This window comes from Elaeis guineensis, chromosome 11 (assembly GCF_000442705.2).
Source record: "Elaeis guineensis isolate ETL-2024a chromosome 11, EG11, whole genome shotgun sequence".
NCBI lineage: Eukaryota > Viridiplantae > Streptophyta > Magnoliopsida > Arecales > Arecaceae > Elaeis > Elaeis guineensis.
In genome coordinates this window covers 117,765,932-117,784,828 of record NC_026003.2, presented here as the reverse complement: position 1 = coordinate 117,784,828, position 18,897 = coordinate 117,765,932, and the positions used below count along the sequence as shown (strand labels likewise).

The 18,897-nt window shown below is 38.7% G+C and overlaps 2 protein-coding genes across 5 annotated transcripts; both read right to left on the bottom strand.

The window, feature by feature from the left end:
- Positions 1-767: 767 nt before the first annotated feature.
- LOC105053898 (SH2 domain-containing protein A) lies at positions 768-11,878 on the bottom strand. Of its 4 annotated transcripts, XM_010935235.3 has the most exons (13): positions 11,584-11,732; positions 8,770-8,788; positions 8,597-8,678; positions 7,061-7,261; positions 6,873-6,965; positions 3,388-3,465; positions 3,123-3,290; positions 2,433-2,783; positions 1,993-2,276; positions 1,752-1,911; positions 1,312-1,655; positions 1,081-1,146; positions 768-1,002 (listed from the first exon to the last, which is right to left on the bottom strand). In XM_010935235.3, exons 3-13 carry the CDS (start codon positions 8,657-8,659, stop codon positions 966-968), a joined length of 1,845 nt encoding a protein of 614 aa, XP_010933537.1. In that variant the 5' UTR covers positions 8,660-8,678; positions 8,770-8,788; positions 11,584-11,732; the 3' UTR covers positions 768-965. The 4 variants fall into 4 exon arrangements, with proteins under 4 accessions (XP_010933537.1, XP_010933535.1, XP_073101763.1 ...); XM_010935233.4 differs by having other exon boundaries at positions 8,597-8,788; positions 11,584-11,878; XM_073245662.1 differs by lacking the exon at positions 7,061-7,261 and having other exon boundaries at positions 8,597-8,788; positions 11,584-11,877.
- A 3,188-nt stretch (positions 11,879-15,066) lies between these two features.
- On the bottom strand, positions 15,067-15,673 carry LOC105053899 (putative invertase inhibitor). The gene has a single exon (XM_010935236.3). The coding sequence runs from the start codon at positions 15,607-15,609 to the stop codon at positions 15,067-15,069; it is 543 nt and encodes a 180-aa protein (XP_010933538.1). The 5' UTR covers positions 15,610-15,673.
- Positions 15,674-18,897: the final 3,224 nt, after the last annotated feature.

The window sequence follows — 18,897 nt, the reverse complement described above, 5'->3', positions numbered from 1 at the left end:
GGTCACAAAATTTCACTGACTTATGTTTGTATTTATATCAGATACTTGTCCGTATCCATTTAAAAAAATATGGACATGAATTTTTATCTAATCAATATCCATATTTATATTCATCAAATTTAAATAGGCATGTATATGGATGTACTGATATCTTATCTGTATTCAACCCATTTTCAGCCCTAATTTTGAGCATGCTTAATTTTCCAGCTAGCTTATCCGTCCAAAATCTCCCAAGTGAAAGGGTACAGAAAAAGAATAGCAAGCATCCGCATGTAACATCTATCCTTATTTGATAATAAATGTTACCTCCTGAGAGAAAGGATCGCATCGATTTTGTTACGGGGAGCAAACTCTATTGATCCTCATAATCTGCCATAAGCTGATGCTATGGGTTGTATTTGTGTCAGGGGTGGAAAAAAAAAAGGGAAAAATGAAAATGATGCATCCATTAGCTTGGACTATTGATTTGTTGGGAGGTTAATGCTGCTTAGAATTTTCAATGTATATATGTGGTCAATTTGATCAATGCAGTCATGTCAGACTATAAGTTGCCAAATGTTATCTGAATGTCAACTAATGAGGTTATTTATTGATCTTATTTGAAACGACGAAGGCTAATTCTAACCCATGAACTGTTAAATTTCGAGCTGTTGGTGACCACCAGTTCACAGTATATCTCAGTCAATTTACCGGTTTTGATCATCTGGATTAACATGGGTAAAAATGAAAACTCTGGCCATCAATTTGCAAAAGGAAAGACCTAAAAGAAAAGGAAAAAACTTACTATATTGATTGACTTCTGTTAACAATATGACCATTGCATTTCCCTCTCATCCGGGGGGCAAGACCCTCCACTACACAGCATCAGTTTTTTATAATACAACAACAACAATAAACTCTCCCGGCACTTTGGGTGCCTCTCATTAACATGCCGCCACAGCAAAGGGTCACTAGGACCAGAGTCTTTAGCTCTGGGAAGCAGCATGTCCTTGTCGAGAAACCCTGTGGAGCATTCGAGCAAGTTAACTACAGACAAAAGCACCATAGACAAGCATGAAATAATATTTCAGTGTAACTTGCCTTCCCAAATGCGATAATTCAGGCTCTTCCAAAAGCAACTCTTGAAGTGGGCTGGTGTCCTTTTTCCTGTCATCATCAAATTTATGAAAAAAAAAACTCAGAACTCTAGGGGAAAGACAGGCTGAATCTAAGTTGTATAGTCTATCATCATAGTTTCATAAATAAAGTAATGTATCGATTAGAATGCAGGAATGCAAAAATTGGGACTGGAAGAAAAAGAAGGAAGCATACCTATAATCAAAAGAAAGAAGCTTATGATGAAGTGTGGAATCAGCAGCGACATAGGTGACAACTAAGCTACCAGCATCTGGGTGAGGCCAGCTGCGAGAGGTTGGAAACCTGAGAACAAAGGTTCCTGGTCTCTGCAGCCCTCTAGGACCTTTCAGCGCATTCTCAGCTTCTTCCCTAGTAATTAATCCTTCTATCCATTTGGGTGAGATGCATGCCCACATGGTATTTATTTGTTCGTTCGACAAAGAAAAAGCTACAGGGTATAACCAGTACCACATTCTATCAAATTCTTCTCGACCCAAATGATCACCACATCCAGCAATTCCTCGCAAAACCTCCAGGTCCTGAACCATGAGATGAAAAGGTTACCATTCAAATTTGATGAGGATTGAATGCGTAAAGGAGGTGTCCGAATTAGTAAAAAGGGGAATAGATGCAACCTCTCCTGACAAACCCCTGTTAGAATGGGCAGTGTTCCTGAATCTTTTATCAATCTCAGGAACTGCATCTTTCCAGAGAACATGGCAGTTGTTCTGAGTAATTGAGTTCCAAGTATCCGCCCCCTCTTGGAGCAACCGCTTTGAAATCAATATTTGATATCTATGAAATTCAGACATGATAAATGAGAAAGCTTTTTAACCTATTAGAATTCTTATAATTAGGAAAACTTAATAAGCTTACTGGTGATGAGAACATCCGGCATACAAGGAAACCTGCTCTGCGAAGTTAGTGATATCTTCATCACAGGCAGAGGTTATCATCTCTTTGAGCAACATCAACCGCTCATTTGTGCCTTCTAAACAGTATTTAAACATAATAGCATCTGAAATTGGGTTCATAGCCTCTTTTGTCCATCTGGATTCATAGTTCCTAGCATCAGTGCTCTCAGAATCTGATGGTGCACTATCCGTTCCTTCAAAATTATTCGACCTTACTTCTAGACTTGTCTTCAGTGACATCTCATCCTACAAAGAGCGTCCAATAAGTGAAAAACTGAGTCAGCATTAAGATATGCACATGCAAATTTAAGAAATAGAAAATACATTTGCTCGTACATCTGTCAATGATAAAGATTATATGCCTGAAATTAGCAGCTGATGTGTTAATTGCACAGATTATACCTTTTCCAAGATTCCATTAGCATCAATTGCCGAAGGTGAGCTATCATGTTCTAGTTTAGAATGCTTTGATGGGGTATTGCATCTCAATACGCTCTGATTCGGGATGCGGAAACGATCATCTCCATAGGTATCATGAATTACTCTAGACCCATCATTGCCTTTGAGTGACTGAATTTCATCAAGTAGCACCCTTGTGGAAGCCAATCTTTTCCCTAAAGCCAATGGTCGGTTACTGCGATTCCTTGAGATGCAATGGATTGGATGGGAGTATGCTTCTAGAAATGGATATCTTTGAGCATGCATTGTACGAAAACAAACACGGAACAGCCTATTGTCAGATTTAGAAGACAGCTGCAACAAACAGAAAGAAGAAATTTCATAGTGAAGCTTAAAGAGCACATAACTCAAGTGCTAATGCAGCTTCATAATTCAAGAATAGAATACAAATTAGAATTGGTACTTAATATCAGCGAGACCTAGAGATTTCTTATCATCTCCAAGAGGTAACAAACTAACATCTTAAATTTTCAAAGAAATAATCAAAGAGATGGACGTGCATCAGCAGTGCAATATGTAAAGATGATGGTAAAATAGGTTCACCGATGATGAATACAAATTCATTGGGTATGGGTTCTTTGTATGTATAAAGAACTCCAGATTCTACATGAGCCAAGCCTCTTTGAGAATCACCTGAGATATCTTCAGCTTAAAGGTTGCACATCCACGAAGAAGTGTAACAGGCCTGTCCGTGGAAGGGTGTTCAAGTCCATCATAGCTCGTCAGTAATGGAGCTTCTGCATCATCTCTAGTCTTTTCAACAGGAGTTCCATTATCGGCATATACAAGTGAAGCAACAATCTGAAAAGACTACCAGATATCATTAGAAACAACAGAGTTATTTTGCCCAATCACAACCGAAGTCAAAGGGGAAATAAAGGAGAAAGCAAAAATTGACCTCCATCTCCTTGTTTACAGTCCGACCAAAAGCATTTAAGAGAACAACATCCAGCGAAAAATTCCTGCGACAAGATGCCTGCATTCAGGCAAAAATATTAGTGAAAGACAATGATATTTTTTTCCAAAAGTATATTGAAGTGCACATTATGATAGGTATTAATTTGATCGTCAGAGTGAATTTATCCCCAATTTGCAGATGATTTTTTTTTTTTTTTAAAAGTGATGTACACTGTAGAAGTCACCAGGGTCCTGGGCATGTTTAGTTTTACACAAAATTTTTATTCAACGATCAAACAATATGATCATGATATTGGTCAAAATTAATGTTAATAAGGTTCCATTTTTTTAAGTTTTAAACTGTTGTTTGCTTCCATGACATAACCAGATCAAACAACCTTCCATTTAGTCCCTTTCATTGAATTTAATATTGCAATTTTGCAATATATTATTTCTCCCCTTGTCGGAAAGGAACTTCTCTGACAGGCACTTTAAATAGCAAGCACATATTAATTGTTACTCCACCTGTCCAATTTACAACATTGCGTTTGCAAGCTTCAGCAATCATATTTCACTAAGAGTAGAAGAAATAGGCCTTATGCTTGTTAATGTAGGTCGAGAAAAAGAGATTCAGAATGGCCAATGGAGAGGGTCAACACTATGTGCATATTATTGCAAGCTAGTGAAATATTGCATTTGCAAGCTTCAGCAATCATATTTCACTGTTTTATATCTATGAATACTATTTGTGATGATTTTGACTAGCTTTGTACGATATATGATTGTATTGTGTACTCATACCCATTGTATGTTCATGTATCATGTGTCAGATATAAAACAGCGATATGACTTGCACTGAGTGAACTATTTCATCCACAGTGGAAACACTGCATCTTTTTGTAGCTCTCCAGCACAAAAATTTCAAAAATATGGTATCATTATGGAGGACCTTGAGAAGACAAAAACTGGTATAATGATAGATAAAAGAAAAGAAAACACGAGATGGCAGGAGCTCTATCATTTCAACATCATTATTGTCTACCAGTTTACAAAGTCTCTGGAAAAAAGACTACTTTTAAGCTGATTTTCACACCTGCAAGCAGGGAAGGGAATTTGACAAGTTTAGACAAACAGAGTTTAGGCTGTACAATAGATGGAGACCCTGTTGAAAATCTTAAAGATTCAGAAAATGGAAGGACGTCCTCAGACATAATGTTCCAACATCATGTCACTTAGCATCATGATGGTGGACATTGGTAAGAATGATGGGAGATGCAACTCTTCTTATGAACCTAGGTAGCTAGTGAACTGATATGCATAACGATATTCTACTTTAATTTGCATAACATATAGAAGACTAGTCATGTATTGCTAGTTTACTACTGATCAATATTCCTAAGTGCAGAGCATAAAACAAAGAATAGATATGAAACAGACTAATAGAGTGTTCTCCTGAAAAAATAAAAAAAGGGGGGAAAAAGGTAATCTCAAGGTTATGCCAGTGATACGAGTCAAGGTGTGTAAATAATAAAATGAAGAAAAATGGAATTCATCTCTTCCGTGTTCATCACTGAAGAATGAGTTCTTCTGGCATGGATTAGATTGTTTCAACACCACATTTTCCATGCATTAAAAAAAGATGATTGAAGATTAATGATTTGTTTCTCAAGCACTGGTTTAATTCATAGTGGCATGTTATCAAATAGAATGATGCTTTAGATAGGGATTATAATTCTGGGGGCACATGGCTAGGAAACATTTTCTAAAGGTTTTCACTAAGAGTAGAAGAAATAGGCCTTATGCTTGTGAATGTAGTTCGAGAAAAAGAGATTCAGAATGGCCAATGGAGAGGGTCAACACTATGTGCATATTATTCAATAGTTCACCGCCCATACCTCACCTTCCAAGTGTACCGAGTAACCAGCCTAGTCATGAGATCAAAGACGGATGACCAATTGCATTAGATAAGCAGGATAATGAGAAGTTAGGCTATATTGACAAGATACAGTTGACTCCTCATAGGACGATACTGGTGACAGACTGATGATGACAACAAAGATGCCGATGGAGCTAATCTTCTAATATATAATAACAAAGTCCAGAGTCTAGCATGCTGCTGGACTTAAGGCTTTTCATACATGGGGCCCATCACCTCTTTCCCTTGCATGCTATGCCTGCCATATAACCTCTACAAACTTATTCCAGTCCTTTGTGAATGCAAATAAAGTGTTGATGTTGATATCAGTGATCTGTTATATGATCTTGATGACAGGTATGGTTATTGAATATTTGGGGATCAGAAGGAGTACTATTATGATGCATTAATAACTTAAAGGGAGAAATGAGTACTGAGTACATAGTTTGAGTGGTGGGAATTTTCTGCACAGTGCTGGGTAGACAATTCAATATTGTCATGGCAGCCAAAAACTAATGAATATGCCATGTCAATAGACAGTGATACTAACCATATGAAGCCCAATGCTCATGTCTCTACATATGGGTATCAGGCATATTTCCCCACAACATCCTTCATGGACATTGAGATGTCAACAGCCAAAATTATCATGATATGTCTGTTTTCATTAGCAGATAAGGTTTCTATGTGAACTTGCTTGGCTGGTGTTGTATTTCTAACTTCTAACATCACTATATCGTTACTTATATCTCATGATCTATATTTGTGCTTGGAGATTCTTCATTGTATACTAAGCGAGATCATAAATTTGAATGTTCATTATTTGTTTTGTAGGAGAAATAAATAAAATGCTAGAAGTTGATGCTCTTATGCTTCTTTCAATATTCACCTCTCATTTTTCAGGCTAGCTATTATTTTATGATAGTGAATAATTTTTTGCAGTTCATCGTTATTTAAGTTCAAATATAAATTTTCAAGAATTTGAAAGACTGGCTGAAATTGGCAAAATGTGTCAATCATGAATGACCAAAAACAAAACATGTTTTTATTCCAAATTACATGACCTTTGCAAAGAGGCCTCAAGGTATCGGTAGTACTGATGCTTTGCAGCACTTGGATTTGCTCACAGATATACTTGGCCTCTCCCCCCAGTAGATAGAGATTTAGTAGCAATACACTCTTGTTTATAAAAGTTAGATCTCAATGTTAGATGAGACTTCCTTTCTTTGCAGGTCATGAAAAATGCTTCTATTGCTGGCCAAATATTCGATTCCTTATACAGCAGTTCTGAATTCTTTAGAGCCTTCTGGAACAGTCCAATCAAACCTAATATGGATATCTCACAACACTGGTTTCCTAAGTCATGATAAAAACAACAATTCTCAAACTTAATTTGAAATCCACTTAGATGTGTAGCAATGAAAGAAGAATGATATCACAAACAAATAGAATGCTTTTTTTCCCAAGTCAAAATCTGAAACATGGTTTGTGTCCATAATTTGCTAACATATTTCCAAGTGCATTTACAATTATGATTTCAACAACTTTGCCAAGAGTGAAACTTCTCAAACCTTGCCACCAACAATGCTCCAGACACCATCCCCACATTCTTCAACTCCATCAGAGATGCCTGAACTATCAAGAGATAATTTGACTGGCGGATCCTGCCATCATATGAAAATGTTTATATGGTTATATGACAATAGAAGCAACATTGTGAAAAAGTAACACATTAGCACCATAACAAAATAGCATGCACCTTTACAAACTGATCTGTTATCGATGCTGATATAGGCAAAACTTGAGCATGATAGACATAACCATCAAGTTTCCCATCATTACCAACAAAATTTATTCTCTTGAAATTGTCCCGATAGTGATGCTTATTGGTTAGGAGTGTTACAGGTTCCTCTCCAACTAGTTTTCCATCAATGTGAAGGCGCATATGATGGGTGGCTACCTGATGCCAGCGTATCAATTATGAACTATATAACTTGCAAGTAACTGGAAAATCTGCAGAAGGGTCTTGCTTAAACCAATTTCAAGCAAGGGCATCATTCAAACTAAAAGTTCCAAATAAGCAATAATTCTAACATGTCACATATCTGAAAGCTAGGTAAAAGGAAATAACCATATACAGACAATCCAAATATGTGAATAAATTTGAATCTGAAGCATCATGTATTATTAAGAAAGATTGTATGCTTCTGTCCTATAAATGCACTGGTACCGAATGTTAGAATTATAATTAAACAAACAGGAAGCTTTGATTCAGTTACTTGGAAGTGTACATTTCATGTCATAAAACAAAGTTTAACACAGGAAGGGAAGGAGAACGAAGGCAGGTAGACAACAAATAAACTTGAAAGTTTAGAAGCATCATTTATTACTGATAAAGAAACAACTGTCTGGCTACCATCCTGCTAATGTGAAATGGAAATACTAGTAGCTATGTCATGTTTCTTCATAATTCCATAAGCTTCCACAAGTTACACATGAAGATTAAAATATATAGGTTGAGAGAAGGACTTAATATGACAAAAAAAACTTTCAACTCAGAAATTTCACTTTTCCAAGAAAGCATGCATATCTTGCATGTCAAAAATTTAATGTGCATGAGTATATGGATACAGGCAAAATAAAAAAGAAGAATGTTTTTAAAGTTTTTTAATGTCATGCATGATTAATGTAAACCTATCGAATTTACAATCTGATGGTCAGATCATGCGCCAATGCAGACTAGGATTCACCATTGTGCCAAAAATACCTGAGTTAAATTAAATATTGACCAGGTAAGGATCACAGAAGCACAATGGACAACAAAAAGTTGAACCTGCTACTAGTCAGAATACATATAAATGACAATAAGCACCACATTGTAAAGTGTAGCCAACAAGGGGTACCCAGAGAGATTTATTTTTATCACTACACTAAAAAAAAAAACACCTTGCAACAAATGCTTTTTGAAGTAGTTTTACTCAAGTATATGCAAACAGTCATATTTGCGACAGAAGGAAGGGTGATATAGCACAAAACATATATCAGTTCTGCAACTGTAGCCTAGCAATGTTAGAAATTATAGAACCCAACAATTTGATACTTGTGACATTCAATGTCAGTGTTCCTACCGGTAACAGAACTGTAGCTGCAAATAAGAAAAGCATATGCCTCTGAATACATTTAAAGTGTTAGATTGCCAATGAAAGGCTACTGAAGAAAGGGCCAGAAAGAATTCTTGCACATTGCAACAAGTCTTATTTACATGACTAGAACTTGCATTTATGATACCACATACCTCACACCCAACATGAACCCATTTCTCCAGTGGGAATTCAATCTTGGAAGATATGTGGGGCATGTCAGTCCATGTAAAGGAACTGCCAGTAGATGGAGCTTCTTTATGTAAGAACATCAAAGGAAAGAGCATCAGCTTGTTTTGCTCACTCAAGGCCAGAAAGGGAACTTCACCTTCATTTTCCGAAGTCATCTGCACGTTTTAAAATGGAAATAAATGCATACAAGTCCACTTTTCCATTAGAAAAAGAAGACTATACTAGTTAATGACAGTAAATATTGGCGCGCACACACACAAAAAAAAAAAAAAAAAAAAAAACTTGATCTTGTGATGCATTATGTATTATCATTAAAGTTATAAAGCTATGTACTCCATGAATACTGTCCAGACAGCTCGGATCAATTTTATTTGGAATTTGAATGGTTGAGGCTCAGAAGTCATAATACTTGCATCAGAGGGTTGTTTAATAGGACATTCAAAAATCATTTTCAAAGTGTTGACACTGCAGACCAATGCGAGTTGGAGTCTTCATTTCCAAAGTGCCAACAAGGGTCATATTCTCACTTCAAAATGTTCAAAAGCGCTAGCACTCAACACTCATTATAAAAAATTTTTAAAACAAAAATCATATGGTAATGCAGCCAATGATATATTGGCCATCTGGTGAGTGGCTGATAATGAGATGGACTGATATCACAGTGTTTATCTTGGGCAAGATGGAAAGTGGGGAAATTTTAGAAAGAACCAAGTTATTTGGAGAGCTTGCATGATATATATGAACCATGGGCAACGTAGTAAAACTGAGACAGGCTACTATTTTTAGCATCAATTATGATATTTATTTATTTGCACAGCCCAAATAAGATGGTAAAACAATGATTGGAGTATCTCCATTGATATATTGATTTTGATTCCTTCAATATCTCAGCATATATTGGTTTATACTAGCCGAGTTAATAAGGACAAAATTTTAGATATACCATGTTTGTGAGTGCCTAATACCAATACAAATGAATGTCCTAATTGACAGCTTGGCCAAGAAGGAAACTTTGGACATAGCTAACTGTAATGAAAAGAAAGCATGGGATTTGCAAATTCATTTTCATGAAATTGGTTCGATTAGACTGAGTATAGAAAAATAGGCACAAATGCATCTTATTAACTATAGTACGATAAAATCCTCCATACTAATGGAGATTATCAAAAATACTGGATTACTTAAATAAAACATAGATAGTATTTAGCAAGGTTTTAAATCCAGTGGGACGAGACTATCCCGATTTTTTCATGGAATGGAATGCACCGCCGTCTCACCTCATCCGGACATGTGGGACAGAGGATGTCCCAAGATGTCCCGATTGAGATGCTAGGACACTAGCGAGATGGCCCTGTCCAAACACATGAGATGGTATCCCGTCCCGCTGTCTCGTAGAACATTCCATTGGAATCTGAATCCTTAGTATTTAGCACCATTCTTATCTGCCAAGGAAATGAATAGGAGGGCCCTTTTACTAGCAACTACTCTTTGATTTGCCTTCAGCCCTCCAGCTTTTCTCTTCCAGGGTAAGGATATATAGTGTTGCGTGGTCATATGCCGCAAATATAAAAGAGGAAAACACCAAGGAACCCAACCCTGTTACCAGTAAACTAAAAAAATGAATGGCCACAAGGAATTGGTGTGATTCATGGGGCTGATACAATTAACAGTAGGCTAAAGCACCGACCCTTTTGTGCCAAGTGTCATGCCAGCAGCGTGGAGCTCTTCTTCTTCTTTTTGTGTGTGTGTGTGTGTGTGTGTAATAGGCCTGGACCTCCTAGCATCTTCCTCTGTGTAACATCTTAAAGGAGAAGAGGAAGAACTGAAAAAATCCTAAATGAAAGTTGTAGGAAAGGATTAACTTGACTAAAAAAGTATATAGAAAATAGAATATGAAGACGAGGTAGATGATGGCAAATGCACTTCAGTTCAAAAATCATTAGCATGCATATAAGGACTGGAAAAAAAAAATCCATATTATTTTACCAACGAATCTAACGAATGGAAAGTAAGGATGTGCCCTTTCATACTTGATAAAAGGAATAGCAAGTACTAATGGATCAAACTAACTCGAATATACAGTGTAAGGCTTGCCAGCAATTACTTTGACGTCAGAATATTCATAAAGTAACATATATCCTCAGTGATGGTAAATCATCAGTGCAGATGCCTGAATTATACTGTTGATAAAGCCTCAGATTTACATGCAATCAACAAAGGGATACAATAGGATGAACGGAACTAGAAAAGGCCATCTCATCTCGGGAAAATAGTTGATAGGGATGATGATTGCAAAAGATAAAAATCAAATTTCAAGAACAACTGAGAAAATTGATATTGCACTCAACAGTTACATCCATCCACAGTGAAAAACAAGGCGAAAATAAAACAGAAAATTAATCCGGATGCCAAGAGATAAACTGTGAATAACCCTAATTTTCAAGAAGGATAAAAAAAACTGTAGACGTCCCAACGATACAAGGTTCAAAATTTCTACAAAACCAATAGCAAGAAATGAAGACAAACACAAAATCACGCAACAAGGAACAATTTTATCACTTAGAAGGAAATCGACGGTGGAGGAAAAGAGCTGTCGCAATTTGGTGTATAAAAAACCTAAATTCTTGTCATATGTCCAGATTTTTATCTTAAAACCACGCAACAATCGAAAGAAAAAGGAAAGCATGTATTCCCATTTTAGCAACAGAAACAAGAAATGACCATTAAAAACCTCAAAAAAAAAAAAAATCTCAACCCTTCGAAAAAAACACGTAACGAAAAAGAAAAATCAGCACCTTGATAGACGAAATTCGATGCAAAGAACCCATCTTGGTACACAAAAACCCACGAGTTCCCGGCAACTACCAAAAAGTACACCAAAAACGACGGAAAAAAAAGGAAGAAATTTTTTTTTTACTCATCTAGGGAGGGTTAGAAAAGGAGTAAAGACCTGTCGAAGGATCATGGAAGAAGGGCGAGCGGAGCTCGAGAGGTAAAGCCAGAGGCAGAGGGAGAAGCCGCTGCCGCCATCACCGCCCCCATCTCCTCTTCCTTCGCCGTCTTCGCCTACTTGATCGAGGCTCACACGGAGATCTCTCAGCTGGGAGTAGTCCTCCTCGCGCCATTGCTCGTCCGCCATGGTCTGCCGCGCGGGGTTTTGGAGAGGGGAGGGAGACGAGTGGGAAGAGAGAGCGAGAGAGGAACCCTTTTATTTTTCCTGGCCCTGGCTTGAAGTTTTTCTTTTATCGGGCGTTAGTTGACACAACGGTCTGCGCTCTCTTCCTCTTGGAGGTTGGTATCAGGAGGAAGCGGCGAATTGATCCGGACCGTCCATCACTGTGCAGTCGTTTCTCGTCTTATTTTGATTAAGAGGTAAATTATTCTGGCCGTGCAATCACGGCTTTTGGGTTGATTTGGATTTTAGATTTCCTTTACCATTATAACAGAAATGGTAGGTACTTTATAATGAAAAATTGACCCAAACACAAGAAAGTAGTTGTATAGATTCTGGAACAACATCTTAGACTTTTTTTTTTGGTTGTATAAGGCGAGGCCCAAACTATCCATGTACATTCTAATTCAAGGTGATGATTAAAACCAATGAGAAATAATTAAATCAAAACTAATTATAGAAAAAGAAATTGTATAATCAGCATAATCATATTTTTATTAGCTATAAATTAATTGCAATTGGATTTGAGATATATCTTTTATGCGAAAGCATGATTAATCTTCTGGTGCAGCATGAAGCAAACCGTTCTTTGTACAATTTTTAAAGTATAATATCTGTTTCATTATATGTGCAAGCAGGTGGAAGAGATAGATTAGAATACTTTGAATATTGTACAAAACGTGATTCAATGATTCTCATTATAAAAAATGACCAACTATTTTACTGCATCAAAAATACAATCCATACTTATTGAAATCATAACGATTTCTAAGAATAACTCATACAAGATACGATGCCTATAGCGACACATATTTATCATTCGTCTCATCGAGTCTATCCATATGACAAGCACAAATACATGACAAAGCATGAGGTGGGATAAATTATAAGTAAAATTACACTCTCAAATGACGAGCAATGACTGGAATAAAAATGGATAGAAATGAGAAATCATTGTTCTCATGAGCGAACAAAGGCTTAGCTAGCCAGAAGGCAATGCCACCTATGAGGCAACATAGAGGACAACTCATTATTGAGCTTCGATGCCATAGAATTGGCTGCCTGTCTCATGAAAGGGATCAAGAAGTCCAGGTAAAGCTTGTGGCAAGCCTCCAATGTCTTGTTAGGTCAAGCTTTGAAATATTCTTTGAAAACTCTTCAACTTTGGACGTGATGGTTGCGGCGTTGGTGATTGTTTGGTTGATGGTGATGACCCCCAGCCACCAAGAACTCTTTAGAGCTTCCTCATAGATTTACAAGGATGCCATAACAGTTCCCGAGTGCTCATCACATTTCATTGCATCCAAAAATTTTGATGCAATTGAAGCTGAGATTGATGTTGCTGTCTTTGTGGGAACGACATGTGAAGCAACATTCACAGCATCCCTAAGAGAACGGCCACATCTCTAAGCTGACCCTATTGGTCACACCCATCACCAATTCTTCAGAGTGATCGATCCTGATTGTCCTCTATATTTGCTAAACGGAGAAGCAACACCAGACCCCAAACAAGAAGAGAGATTTTGTAAAGCAAAGCAAAGCAAAAGTTGGTGTATTATGTTTCAATTTTCTAGTTCCCCATCCAAGGTTCACATTAATGATCTTAGAACAGCCATTATAATTAATTATCTTAGTCTTCTCCGAGATATCCCATTTTGTGTTTTATAGGATATGTATATGATAGAACTTATTTATTTCTTCTGGAAGAGCAATCTAGGGTGATAGGCCGGTTGTGGAGATTAGAGAGGATATTTGTTTTATTATTTTATTTGTGTCTCTTTTTTTTCGAAATATCTACATGAAATATTAATAATTTTACCTGAGGATCTTATCCTTTTTGGAATTGGAGATGATTTGCTCAACAGATGACGTTCCCAAATCCTTGCAAAGTGGAATAAAGTAGCTGAATTTACCGGGAGACAAAATGTGAATTTTACTCTCAAGAGACACAAATCACGCGTCCACCAGCGCTGCCTTTGCGAACGATCCCGGCCTGAAGCTTTTTCTTGGTACCAGGTTTGGGCTCCAAAACACCTTGCAGAGGTAACGCCATGCATGCCACTAATATTCCCAACTGCACCAATTCCCTCTTGTCATGTCGTGTCGTGTCTATATTGTAGATGCTTTCTCCAAGTACCATGCTGGGGCCCGTTGCATGGCTCTTTAACGGTGTCAATGATCCGGGCTGGGCCTAGGTTCGAAGGAAGCTCTCTTTCATAAAAGTGTTAGGCTTGAGCCTGAACCAACATAGTATATGCTTTTCGGATGATCCAGGCTAAAATCGAGCCCCATCACATTTCTACCATTTATACAACCAGGATGCATCCGGAACTTAATTGGGCCTAAATTTCCGAGCCCAAGACCGACTTGTGGCTGTTAAAAGCCGAGGCCTGGCCTGCCTTTTCCCAGATCAGGTCTCCAGGTTTTTCGAGCCGGGCCATTAATATATCACAGGTGACGTCACTCCTGCTATTACCGAAACTTTGAACAATATCACGGGGTTCAGAGAACAAAAATGCCCGCACGGTACTTTGTGCTTTCCAGCCCGTGACGCACAATAAACACCCACTGTTTCCTGTCAAACTATTGCAAGGTTCCAGTCCTCATCTTGGAACACCATCTCTCTCCCCCCCCCCCCCTCGTGGCTTGTTCGGTTTGTGTGGCCAAGTAGTGCCGTGACAGCCCAACGACCAAAAAAGAACCAGAAGCTACCGCACAAGCTGTAATTTTAGCAGGCTCATGGTACATTGGTGTAACAGTACTGTCCATTGCCGCTCGTGGTGGTCCTCCGGGCACCACTACTGAAAAGACTTTAACACAGAAATTATACCCTACACCCGCAAGCGGAAAAAAATTATATTGGATGCACCATATGGCCACACGTTCCTAGTGCAGCGCAGCGCACTTAATAAATAGCTCTATAGCAATGATAGAGGATATTCTTATCAAATCTTGACATAGTATTTTCGATAAATATCGATTTGAAGATCAAAAATTTATATTAAAACAATAATCACATGCTTCCAAATTATTTTTTTCTTTTGTATCGTAAGTTAACAAGCCAATACAATCGATAAGTCAAATTTCTTTGTCTTATCTTTACCATATAGTTAAGAAAAATCTAAATTTATCAAAACTGTGTTTTAAATATTTTTTATTTGATGAAATTTTCTCTGTAGAAGGATTCTCGTAACAACATGCCCAAACAAACGATCAACAACAATTAACAAACCATGCAAGCAAGCAAAGAGGATCTATCACTCATCCCAGAGACGCGGTGATGGTTAGAGCAACGTCAGCAAGCCTGCCATAATCCTCATCCTCCCTCGCCAGCGGCGACAACCCCCCACTGCCGGCATCGCTGAACGCATCCTCACAGTTATCAGGCGCGTCGAGTGCTGCGCTAAGAAATGTCACGGCCTCGCGGTAGAGCCTGGCTTCCAGGTTGCGGCTGGCGTCGTTCAAGTGGTCGATCGCTTCCGAGTACACTTCTGAGCAAACGCTGAGGCAGTCTTTTAAGAAAGGCTTCTTGGACTCCACCACCATCAGCTGATTTATTCTGGATTCCGTGTTTGTAGCATCGGCCAGGGACAATCTCGTCGCGATGACCGCGAGACCATGGAGATCTGCGGAGCTGCTTCCTGGATCCGCTCGGAGAGATGTCGCGCAAAATTCGTAGCCGATGTTGGGGCGGGCTGCCGCGACGCTCTTGCAAGTTTCTTCGAGGATGGAAGCCTTGGCAATGGAGGAAATGAGGAGGAGAGAGAGGATGGTAGTGTGAGAGAGAGGGATGAGAGGCCTCATTGGTTTTTTCTTCTCTCTTTTTCTCTTTCTCTCGGGGGATTGTGGGTGAATGTAAGGGAGTTGTTTTTAGAGTGCTGTTTAGAGTGTGAGAACTGAGAAGCAAGGATGAAGGCATGTGAGAATATATAGAGGAGGTTTCCGTTAACAACTGGATGATTGGTGTGACAGTAGTTTCTAGGCCACCAACCCAAAAAATTCAAAAAACCTATATACTATCATGCGAAGAGTTTTCTATTTTGCTACATAGAAGTGCGGCCTCGGCACCTTGATAAAGATTCCAATTCTCAAATGATTAGAAAAGTCCACAGGTTTGAGCATCAAACGGTGGTCCAAAGTTATAGACCGGACAATCTGCACCTGAATTTTATATATCCCGCCAAGTCTTTGGATTTGAGAATGGGTTATTTAAGTGCATGAAGCTCGATCAAGGTTAAGGAGACGGTAGGTATTGCATTCTGCAGCCAAGAAGGCTACTTAGGCTTGTTTCCTGCATGATAGGGCGGACTAGAACCCAGCTCGACCAAAACTTGATCATGACAAATATTTGAGCTCGATTTGTTATTTTCTTCTCAAAAAAATATAAAGACGTTAAACCATTTAGCTCGCATCCCGCCAAAAAAAACATAGCAGCCTTTCAATTATCGCGAATCGCCTGCACTTGCCTTCCAAATTCCAATTCCTATGGGATATATATTCCCGCAGAAATGCTCTCCTGGTGGAAAACCCAAACGAGACCTGAATAGATTTCTTGGGCCCAGCCCATGCTTCTATTTCGTTTTAACAGCTCGCATTGCTATCCTTGAAACATGGTTTCTTGAAAAGAACTACATTTGTTGTCAATGGAACAAGCTCCAGGGAGCTCAGACTCAGATGTTGCAATGCTTGGGGCTTCAAAACATTTTGGCTTGCCATGGCTGTTTTCCTGATTAGCTGTAGGTACGCGTCTTTGAAGAACAGAATGCACAGCCACCAGCATCCTGAAAAGCAGCATTCCGTGGGTCACGCCTATTGCCGGGCAAATTCACAAATGGCAATCGCAGTTGGTAGCAAGGTGAACTCTTTTAATTTTTATCAGGCAAAAATGAGGTAGGAATTAGGTTATTACAGTTTTGTAATATTTATCAGGGACATAATTCATTGTCTTCAAGGAAAACATAATGCATGATATGTTCTAGTAGTACTTTTAATTTTTGGGCCTGACATGTATTGGGTTGAGGGCAAACAATCCCCTCGTTTTGCTTTCTGAAAACCAATGGCCTCGAGAGCAGATGTGCGCAGCCATCGGCATGGCTATTGGGCTGCCGTCTGTGCCGATGAATGCTCGGTCGTATCCACTACACCACGAAGCCTGTTTAAAATATTTCTTAAGACATTAAAATATCTCGCGAAGTCCTTGTTTTTTAAGTCAGTGGAGAAGCCTGATAGAAGTGATGTGAAGGGTTTGCAATTTGAGACAACTTATATATTGAATGATTGAAAAGTCTAGTGAATTTCTTCTCTACTATTCTTTAATAAAATTTTCAAAATTATTAGGTCCCTAAAATGATTAAGTTATAATGATAACTAAGTCATAGCCTCCCATTAAGTGAATGATAATGAGTCCATTAGTTCAATGATCATTGGAGGTCCAAAGGTCTGGTGCTCATTGGCTAATGGAATTATTATTCATAATATGATAATTTAATTGAGTCTTTCTGATGGTGGTTAGGTTGGCCGGCCAAAGTCGGGCCTGATCATTTATTGGTCCGATTCACTAAATTAAGTCATGTTAATGATTGGACCTAACCAGATCTTTTCAGTGGAGGCCAAAGCCTACTGATTAGGTTCTGGGGCAAAATAAATTACTAGAAGTTGTTTAGAGAAACAACTGGTTAAGAACCTACCCATAGATGCACATGGGTTGACCAACCAAAGTTGGGCTCATGTGTAGTCTGTGTGGATTCTAGTACCCATTAAGGAATTAAAGTAATTTCTCGAATTGGAGGATGAGGCTACCAGTTCGTAAAAATATTGAAAAAAACTTTAGACTAAAGTCCAAGTCTTTAGTATTAATTTATGTACTAATAGAGGTCTCGTTTTCTTTTAGCAGCTATGGCCACTACCCTGTCGCTCCGGTCATTATTAGATAATGACAAGCTCATGGGACCCAATTTCGATAGCTGGTATCGAAAATTGAAAATCGTCCTTGAGCATGAACGGATCCTTTATGTAGTAACGGATCCAGCACCTGAGGAGCCAGCTCCGAACGCTAGTAAAGCGATCCGAGACACTTACTTGAAGTGGCTCAATGACCGCACCACCGTTCGATGTATTATGCTGGCAGCAATGAATGACGAGTTCAGCCGAAGGTTTGAGAACGCCCAGCCACAGGAGATGCTTCAAATGTTGAACGACTCCTTTGGCACGTCTGACGACGTTGAAAGGCACAAAACTAGTTGTGCTATTTTCAATGCTCGGATGAGGGATGGGGCCTCAGTCACTGATCATGTACTGTATATGATCGAGATGATTGAGCGCCTAAGCAAATTGGGCTTTCCTCTGCACGAGCAGCTCGGTAAGGATGCGATCCTTAATTCCTTGCCCAAGTCCTTCCTCCCATTCCTTACTCATTTTCGAATGACAAAGCCTGCAGTAAACTACCACGGATTGTTGGGGTTGCTGCAGAACTTTGAGAAGGATCACCAACTCCATAAGGAGTCGGTGAATGTAGTGGGAGGGTCTTCTTCTCGTCGTCAACCCTTTGGGAAGGGGAAGAAGAACAAGAAGAAGAAAAATAAGAAGGCGCAATCTCATGCTGGGACAGTAGCACGGGGTCAGACCAAGGTGCGCAAGCATGACCAGAGCCAGACGGAGTGCTTCTTTTGCAAGAAGCACGGGCATTGGAAGAGGAACTGTCCTCAATACATTGCCTCCCTGGACCCGAACAGGCCAAAGAAGAAGCAAGGTAATTATATGATAACTCCTTGCAACTTTTCGATTTGTGATACTACTGCCTGGATATTGGATACCGGAAGCCCTTATCATATTTGTAATTCGATGCAGGGTCTGCAGGTCAGTAGGAGATTTGATGAAGGCGAGAGGTTCCTGAATGTTGGAGATGGAAGCAAAGTTCCAGTTCTAGCTTTAGGAATCATGAGTCTTGTAATCAATTCTCATAATGTAATTCTGAGTGAATGTCACTATTATCCAAGTTTTTTATTAAATATTATTTCTGTAGGCCTTTTGGCCATGTACGGTTATGATTTTTTAATAAAAAGAAATATTTGCAATATCATTTTGAATGGTGTT